Source organism: Sarcophilus harrisii, chromosome 3, assembly GCF_902635505.1.
Source record: "Sarcophilus harrisii chromosome 3, mSarHar1.11, whole genome shotgun sequence".
Taxonomy (NCBI): domain Eukaryota; kingdom Metazoa; phylum Chordata; class Mammalia; order Dasyuromorphia; family Dasyuridae; genus Sarcophilus; species Sarcophilus harrisii.
Window position 1 is genome coordinate 320,498,418 of NC_045428.1, and position 17,650 is coordinate 320,516,067.

The 17,650-nt window shown below is 42.0% G+C and overlaps 1 protein-coding gene across 11 annotated transcripts in view; it reads left to right on the forward strand.

The window, feature by feature from the left end:
• The window catches only part of BIN1 (bridging integrator 1), a 128,997-nt gene that overhangs the window by 91,575 nt on the left and 19,772 nt on the right, over nucleotides 1-17,650 (forward strand). For 7 of the 11 annotated variants that reach the window (XM_031959875.1, XM_031959869.1, XM_031959873.1 and 4 more), the window contains exons 7-11: nucleotides 545-637; nucleotides 9,165-9,250; nucleotides 9,763-9,838; nucleotides 11,223-11,305; nucleotides 16,857-17,004. In XM_031959875.1, coding sequence (XP_031815735.1) covers nucleotides 545-637; nucleotides 9,165-9,250; nucleotides 9,763-9,838; nucleotides 11,223-11,305; nucleotides 16,857-17,004 — 486 coding nt within the window. The remainder of the gene's footprint in view (nucleotides 1-544; nucleotides 638-9,164; nucleotides 9,251-9,762; nucleotides 9,839-11,222; nucleotides 11,306-16,856; nucleotides 17,005-17,650) is intronic. The other 4 variants (XM_031959871.1, XM_031959877.1, XM_031959879.1 and 1 more) reach the window with 1 other exon arrangement.

Sequence of the window (17,650 nt, forward strand, 5' to 3'; positions counted from 1 at the left end):
GTCCTGAGAGAAATTCTGTCTTAGTGACTTGATACTGCCCTTTATGGAACTCGAACTGAGCCCTCCTGTGGCCTGGGCAGGCCTGTGGAGGTCCACAGTAGTAGCTTTCTTGTGTGGGGGGTGCTGCAGGTGAAGATTCAGGACTGAGCCCCCCTCACTGCCAATGACCCCCCCCCCCCAGTTCTCCTCCACCATTAACCACACTTGTATTGGCTTTCTCTAGCTGGAGTTCTTCATAACCCCCTCCCCCCAAGCCAAAGTCTTAATTAATCATCCCCTAAGCTGGGCAGCTGGAGGACTCCCCTAACTGCGGGGTTCCTGCCGGTTTGGCTGGAGGTTTGGGGTGGCCCGGTGGAGATCACTGTCTGTAACTGCATTGTGTTTGGATCTGTGTGTCTAAAATCTGTGTTTCTGTCTCTTCTCTCTCCCTCACCCTCGCCTTTTTTCCCTCTCCTGTTTTTTTGCCTTGACCTTGCTTCCCCCATGTCCCACTCCCCCCATCCCCGTGCCTTCCATTCCCCTTGATTCTACCCTCACCCCTCAGCCTGTCTCGCTGCTTGAGAAAGCTGCTCCCCAGTGGTGCCAAGGGAAACTACAGGCTCATCTCGTAGCTCAAACTAACCTGCTCCGAAATCAGGTGATGGCTTCCTAACCTTGCTTGAGTTGCCTTCTGGCTGCCCTCCCCCTGTCCTTTTCTCTGAGGTCCCACGTCACTAGTTCTTGCCCTCTCTGCCTCTCCCTGCGCCCTCCGAGGTTGTGATTTCATCTGTCTCCTTCTTCTAAGAAGCTCCCAAAGTTAAGTTAGATAAACTTGCTCAATATCACACAGTCAGTCAGGAGCCAAACTTCTTGACTCTCAGCCCAGTTCTCCCCTGCTAACCTTGGCTTATTTTAAAAAAATTACTCTGAATACTAAACTGAGATATTTAGCCTGCTTATTTCTCTCCACTCAGCCTGGCAAATCCTGATTCTATGAGTGGTTTCTTGCTCTGCTTTCTTTTCCCTGAAATCTCATTCTTCCTTGCCCCAGAGGTCCTTTCCAATGTTAAGAGTCAGTGTTTCAAGGACCCTGAGTCAGTTTGGGGAATCTACTCAGACAGGTGGACAATAAATAAGCATTTATTGAATACTACCTTTGTGTGCAGTCCTGTGCTAAGTGTTGAGGGGTTAGAGTGGGGGAGAAGGGGCTGGATAGAGAAAGAGAAGTTAAAGTTTTTGCCCCAGTGAGCTTTTTTTTTTATTTTATTTTTTTTTTTTTCCAGATATAAGGCTAATCAAAACTAAACAAGTAGAGAATAGTGCAAGATCTTGCACCAATCCTTGTGAAGTTGTGTGTGTGGTTTAGAGGGGAAGTGTATAGGAATTCAGAGAAATTAAGATCAGTTTGGTCTGAAATAGTGTTGGAAGGCTGTCCAGAGAAGGAGGATCTGAGCAAGGCCATACTTTGAATAAGCTGCCTAACCAAAAGCTTGCAAAAATGAGCAGAGTACAAAAATCCTTTGAATTCCAGAATATTGGCAAAAGTTTATCTAGTCAAGTCCCTGTCCCCCTTCCATAACCGCATCCTCCCACCCCCAACTGTCTCTTGGTAATTACCCCTCAACATTAAAAAAAAAAATCCTTGAAACAAAGAGACATCATTAACAAGTTGCCTCAACCATCACTTTAAAGATTTCTTTCCAGATTACTACATCCCCGGTTTTATGATAGATCTGATGTTGTTGCTATGTTTTGTTATAAACATTCAGGGAAAACTCAGCCTGGGGATGGGTTGGGTGGGAGTAGAATAGAAAAATAAAAGAAGAGAGGAGAAAAGAAAGTAGAAGGAGAGGTCAGATTTTTCATTTAATCCACTGTTTAGTTTTCCCATTCAGTCTGCTACTGCCTGATTTCCTAATTCTTCTCTTAAAAAAATTATTGAATACTTATTGGAAATACTGATTGGGTCTCAATGCCTGAGCTCTTATATATTTGGGGGCTCAAGAGTCAGGGCTGATTTTCACAGATCTGCTCTAAATACAAGTGGGAGACAACTCTAATAGAATTGGATAGTTAAGCCTTGGGAAGAGAGGTTGAAGAATGTAACCAGTCCATCATCTCTTTTCTCCGCTGATGTCACCAGCTTCATCTGGAGGCAGGGGGATGACAGAGTGACAGGAACGGGCAGTAACTTGCTTAGGTGGTCCCTTTTAGAACATTCTTTGTCTATGACTCCATCAATACATGTCATTTGGGAATATGAGGGAGGGGAAGTGGTGAGAGGACAGTCTCATTGCCTGAATCAAATCAAGAAACTCCTAGAGTATTCTTCGGGGCTGGAGAAACAATTACTGCTGACACAGGGCCAGATTTTTTTTTTTTTTTTTTTTTAACTTTTCCTGAAACGCATCTGGCTAATGGCCAGACCTTCCCAGCGTAACCTGTGGCGAGGGATTCTTGGGGAGAGCTCGCCAAGAGGCGGGTCTTACTCTGTCCCTAGGGTAGAGAGGCTGGGGAGGAGTGTCTCTGACCTGTTTTCACTGCTGCTATCATAATGAGTATGGTTGGACTGGGGTCCTTGAGCTGGTTTTACCCTACTGCTCACTTCTGGCATAAAGTGTTGGTCAGAGCTGAGGGTAGGAACGAGTGACCCCAGTAAAAATTCCCCCAAACTGCCTATACACATAGACACACATACCTACTCATGTCTTGTTACAGATGTTATGCTTCCCTGCCAAACTGGCTGCCCTATTTGGATCTGTTTTTTATTTAACCAGAGCAGATTTCCCACCCCCAATCTGTGCAGTCTAGATGGCCTTTGTAATTAACCCTTTTGTGTCTGGTTGCCTGAAATTAGACATTCTAGCAACTCAGAGCCATGGAGCAATTCCAGCCTGACCCCTGGGTTGATCCAGAGGAAATCTAACTTCCTGTGAGGAAACTCTTAAGGTTGTTGAATTCAGATTCCCTCCCCATCCAGCTGGCATCCACCGGGTATTAGTGCAGGTTACAGATGTAGAGACTCTGACCTCATGCTTACTTTGGTGGCCCTTTTCTTCAAAGGTGACAGGCAGCTTCCTTTTTAGCAACCTACTTTCTATGTCTCTGATCTCACAATCATTAGGAATTGCCTGTTAAGTTTGTGGCAGCCCAACGCTAGGGCATCTTCTTCCCTTGGTTAGAAAGGGCCTCCAGACAGAAGGGGTTCCAGCTTAGAGAAATATTTCTCAAAAGGGATCACCAGACAGGGCCGAGAAGCTTGTTGTTTCGCGTTGCTGGGAATGCCCATGATTCATTCATTCAACAGATATTTACTGAGCAATGAAATGCAAGGCCCTCTGGTCGGTATTCTGGGAGGGAGACTCAGGAGTGGTTAGGGGATGATCTGTTGCCCAAATGAATGGTATTGATAACTAGTATGCTGAGAGTTCAGAAAAAAGTAGAAGGTTAAGGGAAAAAAGGAGGAGAAAAGATAATAATAATAATAATTCTCATTTATAGGATTAGGGGCTAAACCTATGATTCCACTGATGTGCAGTTTGGTACCTCCTCTATAATTGAGAGTCTCAGAGATTAGCCTAAAGCTCTCAAAGGTTAAGTGACTTGTTTCGAGTCCCATAGCCGGTCTGTTTTGAGGGATAGAACTAAAATCCAGGTCTTTGGGGCTTTCTCTGCATTTATATACTACTTCACACTTTCCTCACAAGGACCCTGGCCGGTCCATAACTGCTGGACCATGAGGGATAGATGAATCTTAGGGGTGGGAAGGAGCGTCTCTTCCCTGGTCTAGAAGGTGCTGAAATTCTAAGGCTGACCCGGCCCTCACAGTCAAGGTCTGACCTTCTCTTTGGTGGGGGCAGCAGGGACCCCAGAAGACACGCGCAGACTTTTGGGGTACTGGAAGCAGGAGCCAGTGTGGGCTGGGTTCCCAGGAATCACGAGTTGAGAGGCATATTTACCTCCCAGCTAGCGCTTGAGCATGTGTGCCAGATAGAGGAAAGTGGGAAGGCTGGCTTTTCTTCTTGGGTGGGGCACAGCAGAGTACTGTGTAATGACTCAGAGAAGCCAGATCCCTGAGTCACCCCCAGCCTGTGAGCTCATAGCCTTTCCCTCCTGTCCCCAGGAAGTGAGTGACTCATTCTCTCACCTGGTTTGTTTACAGGAGGAAGGGCTGAGTTGCTACACTTGGGGACTGGGGAGAAAGGGAGAAAAATGGTGCTGGGGGTGGGGGCGTTGCCTGTTTCCTTTTGGAGCAACCAGTATCCTAGAATGAGATTGCATTATTTGGATAGTTGGCTAAAGGTCACTGGGTGGGGGGGAGAGGGGGAAGGGGAGAACAATAACCCAAAAATGCCATTTTTGAATTTGAGAAATTCTTCAGCCTTTATGTGAGTCACTGTGATAGTACAGAACAATGTCTTTGAAGTGGAGTCAGGGGTAGCCTGGGGATCAGCTCGGGCAGGCAATAACTCACAGTGACATCTTGGAATGATGGGTTGAGGTACTCAGGAATAGACTCCCTTCTTTAGGGATGCTGAAGAACAGATTTCTATTCCTGGGAGTGGGACCGAATCCTTTGTTATAGTCATTTGCAAGTCTGAGATTGAATAATTCTGATATTCTTTGTTATAGTCATTTGCAAGTCTGAGATTGAATAATTCTGATATCTGAGTGGCCGATTTAGCTGCCTTCCCCATCCACCTTCATAATATTTCACTATCTAGGATCTGTTAGCCACCCTTACCTGCTGGTTCTGTCCTCCTCACAAGGATGGAATGAATGTAATTTTTGTAGCTCCCCTCTGTGTTTGAAACTTTTGCAGCTGTTGCATCAATTTTGAATACTTGGCTGACATCAGGTTTGATTGACTCAGAGTCAAAAAGTATTTTTTTACTTATTTACTTTTAATAGCATTTTATATTTTTCCAATTCATGTAAAGACAATTTTTAATACAGACTTTTATTTATTTATTTATTTGCTTATCTATCTTTTTTTTTATTTTTGTTGGGGCAATTGGAGTAAGTGACTTGCTTAGGGTAACATAGCTAGAAAGTATTAAGTGCCTGGGGCCATTAACATAGACTTTTAAAATTATTATTAAAGTCTTTTATTTATAAATCATATGCATAGATAGTTTTTTCAATATTGACGCTTGCCAAACTTTCTGTTCCAGATTAATCTCTTCCTTCTCTCCATCCCTTCCCCAAGAAGGCAGGTAGTCCAATACATGTTAAATATGTTAAAATATATTAGCATAGATTTTTAATAAAAATTTGAGTTCCAATTATTTTCCTTCCTCCCTGAAGTGGTAAGCACTTTGATATAGATTATACACATACAATCATGTAAAATCTATTTCCATATTGGTCATATTGTGAAAGAAATAACAATTTGCAAAAAGGAAAAAAACATAAAATATAAAGAAAGTGAAAATAGTGTACTTCAATGTGTGTTGAGATACCATCAGTTCTTTCTCTGGATATGGATAGCATCATGAGTCTTTTGGAATTGTCGTAGATCACTCATTAAATACTTGCAATGTACCAGATACTATACTAAGAGTGGGGGGATATACAGAAAGGCAAAAACAAAGATAAAAACCCAACAAAAATCTTCAAACTAAAAACAACAACAACAACAAAAAAACCAATCCTTGAAAGCCAGTGAACCTACTTGGAGTCAGGAGGTGGAACATCCTATGAGAAAAACAGCTAGGAGTCCACTGATATTGGATCATAGAATACATGGAGCAGTATAAGGTATAAGAAGACTGGAATAATAGGAAATAGCTAGATTATGGAGGGCTTTAATAATTAAACAGAGGAATGAGGAAAGAGAAATGGAGGGTTCCAAAGATGGGGTAACAGGAAGGAAGCTTAGACTAAAGTTTAGACTAGAAATCTCAAGTCATGGAGTCTTGGAGTCATGGAGATAGAATATCAGATGTACTTCGTAGAGAAAGGGAATCAGATGAGTCCTTACATAGAGGCTTGCCTCTGACAAATCACAGCCCTTCTGACTCTACTCTGGGCACTTCCCTTTGCCAAATAAAGTGCCTTTTTTTTTTTTTTTTTTTAATGGTAGGAGAATATTTTAAAAATTAAAAAAATTCATTTTCATAGCACTTAATGTCTTTACAAAAAGCTTTCCTCACAACAAACTTTGAGGTAAATAATTACAGTGTTATATTCATTTTACAGGTGAGGAAACTGAGGCTTAGAAGTCTTAAGTAACTTCGTTTAGGGTAACATAGTTAAGTAATGGAAACCACTACTCTAAACAAGGTCTCCCTTAACCAACAATCCACTGTCTCTCATTATAATAAACTCTTGAATTTCAGGCTCTCTGTTTTGAAAGCAGCTTCTTGAAGGCTGACCAGTTTTTATTTCTTAAAAATTTAAACATTTTATTATTTTTAGTAGTATTTTATTTTAAAAAATTTAAAAATAATTTATTTTTTAAATTAATGTTTTAAAAATACATTTAAATAATTTTTAAAAATTAAAGTATTATTTTTTTAAAATTTTTGTAGCATTTTTTAAAAAGATAGTTTTCAACATTCATCTTTGCAAAACCTCGTGTTCCAATTTTTTCTCTCTCCTTCCCGCCCTCTAAGACAGCAAGAAATCCAATATAAGCTAAACATGTGCAATTCTACTAAACATATTTCCACATTTGTCATGCTGCACAAGAAAAATCAGATCAAAAGGGGAAAACAAAGATTTAAAAAAAAAAACCAAGCAAACAAACAACAACAACAACAAAGTGAAAACACTGTTTTGATCCACATTCAGTCTCCATAGTTTTCCTCTCTGGATACAGATGGCACTTTCCATCCCAAATCTATTGGAATTCAGGCATAGTTTTGTAGCCATAGTTTTTCTTTGGGGTCTCTAAACTTGGCTGTGGGGAACATGATAATAACTAGAGATAATATGAAAAGGCAGGGTAGTGTGGTAGAAATCACACTGAATCTTGAAGCAAAAGATGGAAATTCTGGTATCTTTTGCCTCCCTGTCCCTGCCATTTCTCTGTGACCTTGGACAAAATTCTTAACCTTTCTGGGTCTCAGCCACCTCTTGGGTAGATTGTATTTAATGTCTGAAGTCGGGGACTGAATCAGAAGATCTTTTGATGGCCCTTCCAGGTCCTTTCATAGATCTTAAGCATGATCCTATAGGGTTCTCTTCCCAAGGCCCTTCCCTGTGCCTTCATTTCATTTTCACTGTTATTTCTGAGGCCTCATTGGCCAACAATATTCAAGGACCTTGCATGGGGTGGGGCTGAGAATGGGGCTTTCCAGAGTCCTGGTATGGCCAGTATTTCTCCCCTATTAACTAATATACCTAGATGGAAGAAAAAGTATGGCTAGGGTCAGAATCTTTCATTCGACACTCAGACAAGGTTGAAACTGCTAATACCCCTGGAAGCATTAACAGTGATTGAAAAGGATGCTTGGACCACAGGATTATAGGATTCAGAATTGGAGGAGGTCCTAGAGATTTGTCCAGCCTTCTCATTTTACAGATAAAGAAACTGAGTCTTTAGTTAAATAACTTTTTGCAGATCATCTAGTATCAGAGCTGGGATGGAAATAATAGCTAAGAACTAGCATCTATATGTCACTTTGAGGTTTTATAAATATTACAAATTATAATTTGTACAGTTGAGGAAACTGAGGCAGGTTGAGGTGATTTATCTTGCCTAAGGCCATATAGCTGATAATCTGAGGCCAGAACTTCAGGTATTCCTGATACCATCCTAGCACTATCCATTGTACCACCTGGTTACTTCTGTAAACTGAGGTACATAGCGTTATAGTGGTGGATGAATGTAAATATTGAAAAGCACCCTGGTTCTTGCTCTCAGATCTTATAATCTAATATAGATAGTATAATCTAATATCTAATATAACTTGAAAATCAGCACAAATATATATATATATATATATATATATATATATATATGTATGTAAATAATCAGTCCATTAAGCATCAGTGATCTTGTCACTTTGGAAATGTCCTTCCCCAATGCAGATCTCAATCTGTAACTTAGGGAGTTGTACTAGATTTAGAGAAGTTAATTGTCTTCAGGTGATCATCCAAATAAGAGGCAAGACTTATACCCAAGGCTTCCTGAGTCTAGATCCAATGATTTTTGGGCCCTTTCCCCACTCTCTCTGGTATGTATGAAATGTTCTTTGTAAGATTTATGTTTGCTTAGATGAAGGGAAGAAGAGAGTAAAAGACTAGATGAAGGCTTCCTTCTCTCCAATTAACTTGGCAGATTTGCCAAGGGATCAGGGGATGGTTTTATGTGTGAATACTATAGACTCCTTTTCTTTAGTGTAATCTAAACTAATTTGTTTACCTCTGTAACCTCAGGCTTCTGACCCTGTGGATATTTAGGATCATGGAAACTTCTACAGTAGAATTCAATATAAGATGTAGTGAATACCTGACTATCATAGTGCCTTTCCTCCAACCAAACTAGATCTTACAGTCATGACACTAGTATTTATATAGATTTTTCAAAGTGTTTTAGTTTGTTATCTCATTTGATCCTCACAACAACACTCTGAGGTGGGATTCTGACTCGTTTTCCTTTCATCTACTGTGCTAATAGCATTCATAGTTCTTATTTATCATTTACATCTTTGTAGGAATTGGTTTTTGGGTTTCTTCTCCCTGGGGGATTGACATTCTAAGTCTTAACTCTGAATTGGAATGAAAGTTTTCATCCCCTAAGAAAGGAACTTCCAAAAAGTGGTGAAAATATATTGATTTGTGATATTGGTATGGGATTAATTTTTGAGGTCTCTTCCAACTTTCCAGATTTTATGATTCTTGAAAGCCTAGAATGAATAATGTTAACTCTGAGCTCCCATTTTGTCTATGCCCAGAGGGTGGATGTAGTTTGGGGGACCACATCAAGGTCGTCTAGGGAAGAGGGGAGAGGGGAGGAAGAAGGCAGGGAGAGTAAATTTGATGAACTATTAGACCAAAAATGGTGAATATTGAGTGAGGGTCATTGGATCAGATTTAGGCCTCAGACCAATTACCAATTCTGGTTTTGAATGGAAAGATTAAAGTGGTTGGGGGAGAGCCCTAGGATCTGGGATATTGGGAATTGTGAGGGGATCATCAGTCAGATTAAGAAATTAACATGTCCTCTCTGTGTCCAGGCTGAGGAGGAGCTCATCAAAGCTCAGAAGGTATTTGAGGAGATGAATGTTGACTTGCAGGAAGAATTACCATCTCTGTGGAATAGGTGAGTGGGTCCGAAGTTGGAAATTCCTATTATGATGGAAAGAATATGGACTCCCCACTATTGGGAAGTGTCTGTTGGGGAAATTTAGTCCCCACCCTTGTTCTGTGAAAAGGGACAAATAGGCATTTGGCTTTATGACAGGAAAATAAATTTATCTAGAAATCTTACAGTTCCAAACACAATTGGAGTATTCTTCCCAAGGTCAATGTCTAGTCAATAATCCTTTACTTTCTTTCTCCCAACATACCCAGAGATAGATATATACAAGAAGTAGTGATAGGTAAAAGAAATTTTTTCTTTGTTTTTATTCCTCAAAAAGGGAAACAGAGGTCCAGAGAAGTTGAAGCCATACATTGTACTAAAAGAAGCAGCTTCTTTAATCATTTGTCCTTTAGTTGGGTTATTAGGCAGAGAGTAGAAATTGTGTTGAGGGGTTTGTACTATGGACCTACCCTGAGCCATTTCTAGGGGATTTCCTTCATCTGACTATCTCTCCTTTCCTTTCATTTCAGCCGTGTTGGTTTCTATGTCAACACATTCCAGAGCATTGCTGGCCTGGAGGAGAACTTCCACAAGGAGATGAGCAAGGTAAGTAAGCCCCTTTCTTTTTGTATCCTTGTCACCCTACCCTACTCCAGGAACCTCTGAGGTACGACGCATTATGGGACATTATCCAGTAGCTTGATGATGTAGTGAATAGAATTCCAGGACTAAGGTCAGGAAAATTCATCTTCCTTACTTTAAATCTGACCTCAGGCACTTATTAGCAAGTCACTTGACCCTGCTTGCCTCAGTTTCCTTATCTGTAAAATAAGCTGGAGAAGAAAATGGAAAACTGCTCCAATATCTCAGTCGAGAAAACCCCAAATGGGGTCATGAACAATCAGGCAGGACTGGAGATAACTAAACAACAGCACAGAACAGGGAAAACTAAATTCTGAAGTGAGATGTCTTAAATTCTGGGGCTTACTACCTCTGTAACCTTAGGTGAGTCAGTAAATCTGGACCTCAGCATCTCATTTGTGAAGTGAGGGGGTTGGACTAGAAGCCCATGATCCTCTGTTCCCATTCCCCGCTTCGATCCTTGTGAATACTGGGGATGGTTCAGTTTTGTTTACTCCTTGTGCTCCATTGGAGAATCTCTTCTGTTTCCACCCCCTTCTGTCTACAAATTGGTAAAAAAGAGACTTTATAACTTTTATAACAATCCTGGAAAGTAGACAGAGGGAAAATCTCTTGCCCAGCACTTTATTCTGCCCCTAGTTGTGGTATAGGATTGGCTGCCAGTCAGGAGGTCAGAGAGGGAGAGGAAGTAGGGAAAAATTGCCCTCTTGCCTGTGTCCTTGCCTTGACCACATATGACATGTACCTGTCCTAAATGAACATGTTTGGACTGGTAACAGCTAGAGCTGGGTTAATTCATACCAGATCAGGCTCTACAGGACAGGTGGGAGAACTCCGTTCCATTCTGTCCCCTTCAGTCTTTACAAAGTATCATGGATTGAGGGCTTTCTGTGTTCATGGAAGGAGCTCTGTACCCTGAATAAAATCATCCCTCCTTTTCATATTTATGTTATTGCAATGTTTTTAGTGTTACTACATTTCATGTTATGTTGGGTTATGCTGTGTTATGCTGTGTGTGGGGAGATGTTGAAGACCATTATTCTGAATTCTGGGAGTGTAAAGTTGGAGAGCTCAGGGGACTCACTAGTCTGGGTGAGTTAGTATGAAAACACAGGTCCTATATAGGATGGCATTGCAGGTGGCTGACCTTGGCTTTAGCTGTGGGTTCCTAAGAAATCTCAAAACCTGGATTGTATCTTTTTTATTATTATTAAACCTTTTTATTTACAAAACATATGCATGGGTAATTTTTCAGCATTGATCCCTGCAAAGCCTTCTATCTAGATTGTCTCTTTCCTCCTGGATACTCCCAAACCCATCCCATTCACCATCCCCTTTCTCTCCACAGCTGAACCAAAACCTGAATGATGTGTTGGTGAGCCTGGAGAAGCAGCATGGCAGCAACACATTCACTGTCAAGGCCCAGCCAAGGTCAGTACTCTGGGAGAGTGGGGGGCTTGTTTTCCTTGCTGAGAGAAGACTTGGTTAGCTGTGGATATTTATTGAAGAAAGAGCAGGCTTGCTGGTGCTGAGGCAGCAGGGGTATGGAGGTATGTGCATTTGTGTATAGGGAGATTAGACTTAGCTATATCCTTATTATCAGGCCAGTGGGAAATTGGGGGCTGGAAGTGAGAATTTTAGTATAAATCCCCTCCTTTTTTCCTGCAAATGAGTAGACAGTAGAAAGGTTTGGAGAAATGCAAAGAACAATGAGCTGGAAATCATGAGACCTGAGTTCTTACTAGTATTGGCCTTGGCACAAAATAGTTATATCAATTTTGTGCAAATTATTTTTCTCATCTGCAAATTAAACAGCTCTTAATTTGGAGTGCATGAATTAAAAAAAAAATTTTTTTTCTGATAGCTGTAGTTCACATAATTGATTTTCTTTATAATCCTATATATTTTATTTTATGCATTTAAAGATATTTTTCTGAGAAGGGTAAGCCAAATTCCCAGAGGGGGATACAAAAAAGATATAGAACCCCTATTCCTTAAGTCCTATAAAGCTGATTCTAGGCTTAGCACATCCAAGGAATCAAGTCTAAAGCTAGATGACTCTTACCCCCCTACGCTTCTTCCTACTCCTTGCATCTTGATACAGTAAACTGAGAGTCAGTGCAAGTCCCATCACATCTGTGAGTGAGAATTCTTCAGTCAGAGTCAGGAGACCTGGCTTCATCACTTCCTAGCTGACAATTCAGCCAAGTGACCATTCCTTTGATTTTTTTTCCCCCTCTCTGTTAAATCTTTTACTCCCTGCCTCACAGGTTGCAGTGGGACCCAGATGAGAAAATGGAAGTCAAAGTGCTTTGGGAAATAAAAGGCACCCTACAGTTGTGAGGTTATTGCTATTATTGGTACAATTCCAAGCCAGCTGAGCAGGAATGTTTGCCAAGTCTGTTCCCTCGCTGTTGTGCCAGTGAATTCTAGCTGCATTAGTCTTGCTTTCAGCCCAATCATGGAGCTGATGCTCCCCCCCCCCCCCCATGCTTTAATCCTGTTCTTATAAATCATGTACAACCCAATGGGAATTGGAGAATCTAGATTTTTTTTCCTAAATGTTTCTTGTGACAGGATTAGGGGGAAAAGAGGAAACTTGGCGAATTTCCCTTTGTCTGGGGATCTGTAGGAACAAGAACTTTGCTTGGAGTTTCATTTTTAGGAATCATAAAAGCATGTATAAATTCATGTGTGTGTGTGTGTGTGTGTGTGTGTGAGAGAGAGAGAGAGAGAGAGAGACATACACACACACACTCACAGAGACAGAGTCAGAGAAACACAGACAGAGAGAGATGGAGAGAGAAATTGAGAGAAAGAGAGACACACACACATACACAGAGAGAGAGAGAGAGAGAGAGAAAGAGAGAGAGAGACAGAGAGAGAGAGAGAGACAGAGACACACACATACACACACCACACACAGAAAGACAGAGAGGGAGACAGAGAGAGACACACCACAAGAGAGAAAGAGAGAGACAGAGAGAGACACACAGCGAGAGAGAGAGAGAGAGAGACAGAGACAGAGAGACAGAGACAGACAGCAAGAGAGAAAGAGAGAGATACACACATACACACACACAGAGAAAGATAGAGAGACACAGAGAGAGGGAGAAAGAGAGAGACAGAGAGAGAGAAAGCATATGTATGCACCGATGATAGGATAAAGCCCATAGGTCTTATGGCTCTGGTTTTGAGCTGAAATTGTGACAAAGGGAGACAACTATAGCATCCATCTCTGCCATACAACCCCCTCCCATCCCCTTGTAGTCATGTGAGTAGCATGGAAGGAACAAGCGGGGTAAGCTGGGGAATGGTTTGTGTTAAACAGCTCTCATTTCTTAGAGGAGAAGTTCTTTTTTTTTTTTTTTTTCTGAAGAGAGAAGAAATGAGGTTTAACAGCCTCCAGGGAAATAATTTCCTGAATCGGAAAAGCTAGACTGGAGACAATTTCAGGAAAGAAGGAGGCAACCTTGCTGTGCTCCAGATTGAATCAGTGCCCTGTGGCTCTTAGCTCTAGTGTGAATCCTATGTTTTCTGAAAGACAATATACTGTGATAGGAAAGGCACTGGTCCCAGGTGTCAAAAATTCTGAGTTTCAGTCCCACCTTTTTTATGTGCTAGTTTTGTGAACTTTGGCATATCATTTAGAATCTTTCTGCCTCCATTTCTTCATCTTTAAAATGGGAGGTAGCAGGAGTATGAACTACCTATCTCCCAGGGTAATTAGTTCAAAATTATGTAAGTATGAGATTTTAGCATTATTCTTACATTGCTTATCTGCTTCCCACTCCCCCTTTCCTCACTTCATTTTTACAAATATTTATTACTAAGTATTAAGATATTTCATCCCAGTGGGGATGAGGTATAGTATGTCTTTTTGGGTATGAGAAAGATGCACATGCAGCCCAACTTTGATGAGAGTACATTGGAAAATGAAGTTGGTGAGATTAAAAAACATTTGCCTGACAGCTTTTCTAGTCCGGCAGATTTAAGGAACAGATTCATCCTTCAACCACATCATACAAATGTACTCTAACCATCCTTCCTCCTCTTTATCCCTCAAAGTTACTACCATCTTTACTTTACAAGAGAGAAAAACCCCAAACATTTTGGTTATGTATTAAATTATCCTTTTTTCCTTGTTAGAAAATTGTGGCTTGGAAGTTAGGAGGCCATCTGTGATGTAGGCTTCCTGTATGACTTTGATTATGTCACTTCCCCACACTGGGTCCCAGTTCCCATTAGGTGGACACAGTCACCTGTCCCTTTACAGCCTGAGGAATAGCGACAAAAATTGCATTGCTGAACCCAGGCTCATCCTGGTGGGGCTGTAAAGAGAATCTGGTGAAGGCAGAGGATTCTTGCTAGGCCCTGTGTTCCTGCTCATTGAAGGGGAGAGCTTTGCCTGGTTTGGTGTAGAAGTATATAACGCTCTATCTTGGAGTTACACTAGGTGTGGGGGAAAAGGGAGACAGATGACTTTTATTTTTCCCTTCTATAATAAAAGCCATTTGCATCCGGTCCCCCACAGAAAGAAAACTAAACTGTTCTCCAGGCTTCGGAGAAAGAAGAGCAGGTACCAGTATATCAAGAATTGCATTGTGTGAAGGCCTTCCGGGCTCATAAAAACAAATGTGTGGCCTCCCATGATAACCTGGGTGTGCGAGGGGAGTCGTGTGTTCAGTGTGGGGTCTAGCGCAGGCCCCGTGCATGGCCTGGTGTCCCCTGCCTGGGAAGGGGTGGGAGAAGGACGGAACTAACCCAATAACCTGCCTTGGTGTGTGTAATGCTGTTTATCCTCCAGACTGGGGAAATTAGAGGCAGGAGGTGGTCACTTGAGTACTCAAGGGTAGGAAGCTAAGGCATGAGACAGTCCAGGCAGGAGTGAGAACCAAGACTGATGAGTCCATAGAAAGAACTTGGTGGTCAAGTGGGGACTGGAGGCTTCAAATCAAGAGAAGGCTTCAGAGGCAAGGATCATCCATAGAGGTCAGAGCAAGATGGGGGGCAGAGCCAGGCAGGCAGGCCCTAGGCCCTGGAAAGCGGGACAGTGAGGTTGGCTACTCCCCAGCTGAGTAATCTGGGCAGTAAAGACTCAGTGCCAGCAGCTAGGAGACCTTGATGCTAAATGTAACCATCAGACTTGCCCAGGAAGCTTCTTGTACACTTCCTGTTAGGGGCCAGAACCAGTTCCAGACAGAGCCAGTTGCAAGTCTCCTCAAGTTGACTCCATTGGAGAAACCCCAAAAGTAGAATATTCAGTTGGCCTGGGAGGCTTAGAACTCTGTGGCCTGAAGCTATTGACCCACCTAATTGGTTTCTCCTTCCTGGAAAATCCTTACTTCTTTTCAGTTACTTTTTTACTATGCTTAATAGTAGTAATTATTACTCAATTCCTTCTCAGTCTTTTTTTTTTTTTTTTTTTTTTTTTTTTGAGGGGGAGGTAATTTGTATTTTTTTATTCAAATTTGTCTTAAATTTTCTTTTTTCTTTCTTTTTCCCCATTAGTCTTAAAACAGCAACAAAACAACTACTCAACTCCTAGTTTTGTTTTCAATTTTATCTTCAGTGACTTTTTACGGTCTCCATTTCTACCCTTTAATATAAGGAAACTAGATTAGATGATCTCTAACTTCCTTTTAAGCTTTACCTTCTTAGGAGCATCAGAGCTGGGAGAATCCAGATGGAATCTGGGTCCAGATGGAACACAGTATTTGGAGAGACAACACAAAGAGAGAGAGAACACAGTGCTGTCCATGATGGTGTCCTCACCAGGAATTTCTTTGGGACTAATTTCTATTTGACCCTAAAGGAATGCACCAAGGAGGTGTTAGGGAAGCTCCAAGTCAAACACCACATTCTGTCTTCAGACCTTTGAGTTCTATTAGCCGGGTTAATAGAATATCATCCTCTTTTTTGTGTGTAGAATCAGAAGCCAGAAAGATGAGATAACTAGGATTGGGTTGGGTGTTAGCAAGGGAAGGGCCTGTAGGTAGCTTTGTAGGAGGAGAGCTGGGGATGGCCTTCACTGCTCTCAGTTTTCAATTATTCAGGGGTTGGTTAGATTATCTTTGCCCTTTGACACCCCTCTTCCTTTCCCTTGCATTGTAGCCTTCTGGAAGAAAGGCAGAAGGAAAGGAAAAGACAGTCAGCAGACATTTATTGCTAACTATGTGCCAACAACTGTTTTTGGAAATACAGAGGTCACTTTCTAATGGGGTAGACAAAACAAAAATAGCATATATACACATACACACACACTCTCATAGGTCTTGAAGGAAGCAAGAAGCCCCATTCAGTTTTAGAATATAAATTATAAGTAGCTTTTTGGACTTACGTCTGCTTCCTGTCTGTACATATACTTGAGAATAAGCTTTGACACCATGCTGCTCACCCACAAGAGCATTAGAGGGACAGTGGCTTTGTCTGAGAATTGGGGTCAGGGCCTGGCCTTTGGAGGCAGGTCCCAGGCTATCCAGGCCATGTGGTTTGAGACTGGATGCCTCTGGCCCCAGAGCTATCACAGAGACCCAGAGAGGGCTTAGGAGTGAGTTAATGAAGGAATTGGGTTGCTCTGACTGTCTGCTTCCTATTGCTCATAGTGGTCTTGGGGGTAAGGAGTATTCTGAGAACATCTTAGAATCTTTTCTGTTTTTTATTTCTGTTATTGCCCCTAAAGCATTCAAACATGGTCACACAGACTCATCCATGCTCCCTTTCACAGTCATGCAGAAGGCACATTCATACTTGAATGCCCACCCCTACTCTCATTTGTGCACATCCACATTTTTCCATACTCATAGATGTTCTCACTCCCTTTGTAATAAGCCTCAGAGTGGAGTTCCAGGCAAAGTCTACTGTGGAGTTTTTTCCCAGGATTTTCTCTCTTGTGGGGCTGGGGTCCTGTGCCTTGATCTAGAGAACATGGCTAACAGCTCCTGCTCACTATCTCCCATCGTCTCTGTCTCCTTTTCTGCAGTGACAATGCCCCCACGAAAGGGAACAAGAGCCCCTCACCACCACCCGATGGTTCCCCAGCTGGCACCCCTGAGATCAAGGTCAACCATGAGCCTGAACCAGCCAGCCTGGACACTCCTGGGGCTGCTATCCCCAAGTCACCGTCTCAGGTATCCTCTTGACTACATAATCCTTTCCTTACCCTTTTTTACCTGCCTTTCCTTCCTTCATCCTTTCCCCCCCTCTTCTGCTTTTTCTTTTTCTCTTTCCTTTTCATTTTTTCTCTTTCCTTCTTTTTCCTCCTTCTCTAAGTGAGGGAATGCCCTCCTTTTCCCATTGACATAAAAGATTAAGTACTAGAGGTTATAGGGGAGGTCTGTAAAGGAGTCTTGGAGGCCTATTTTATTCCTGGAGGGATGGCTCTTATCAGAGTCTCCATAGAATCCCGGGACCTAACTTCTTATAGCAGCCTCCCAGTCCCTGAGGACCCATCCTCAAAGTCTGAGTCTGGGCACCTTTAAAATGTTCTTGAGCCTCGGACTGCTCACCCATTGCTGTTACTACTCTGATGTTCTACATTGCCTCCAGTGACCAACCCCACATGCTCAACTCCTTCCAGTCCTTCCTTTAGTGGAGTGCTTTTTGGTTTTATTGGAGAGCCTTACCCCTCCACTCCCTGAAGGCCCCAGCAGCTCCTATAGTGTATATTCTCTGTCTGCTCTTGTATTCTGCAGCTCCTTCCTCTCCCCTATCTATCCCTGCCTTTGACTGTGGTTCTCCCACCCTTTTCTGTTGCATGCTACTACCCTCGGTCTG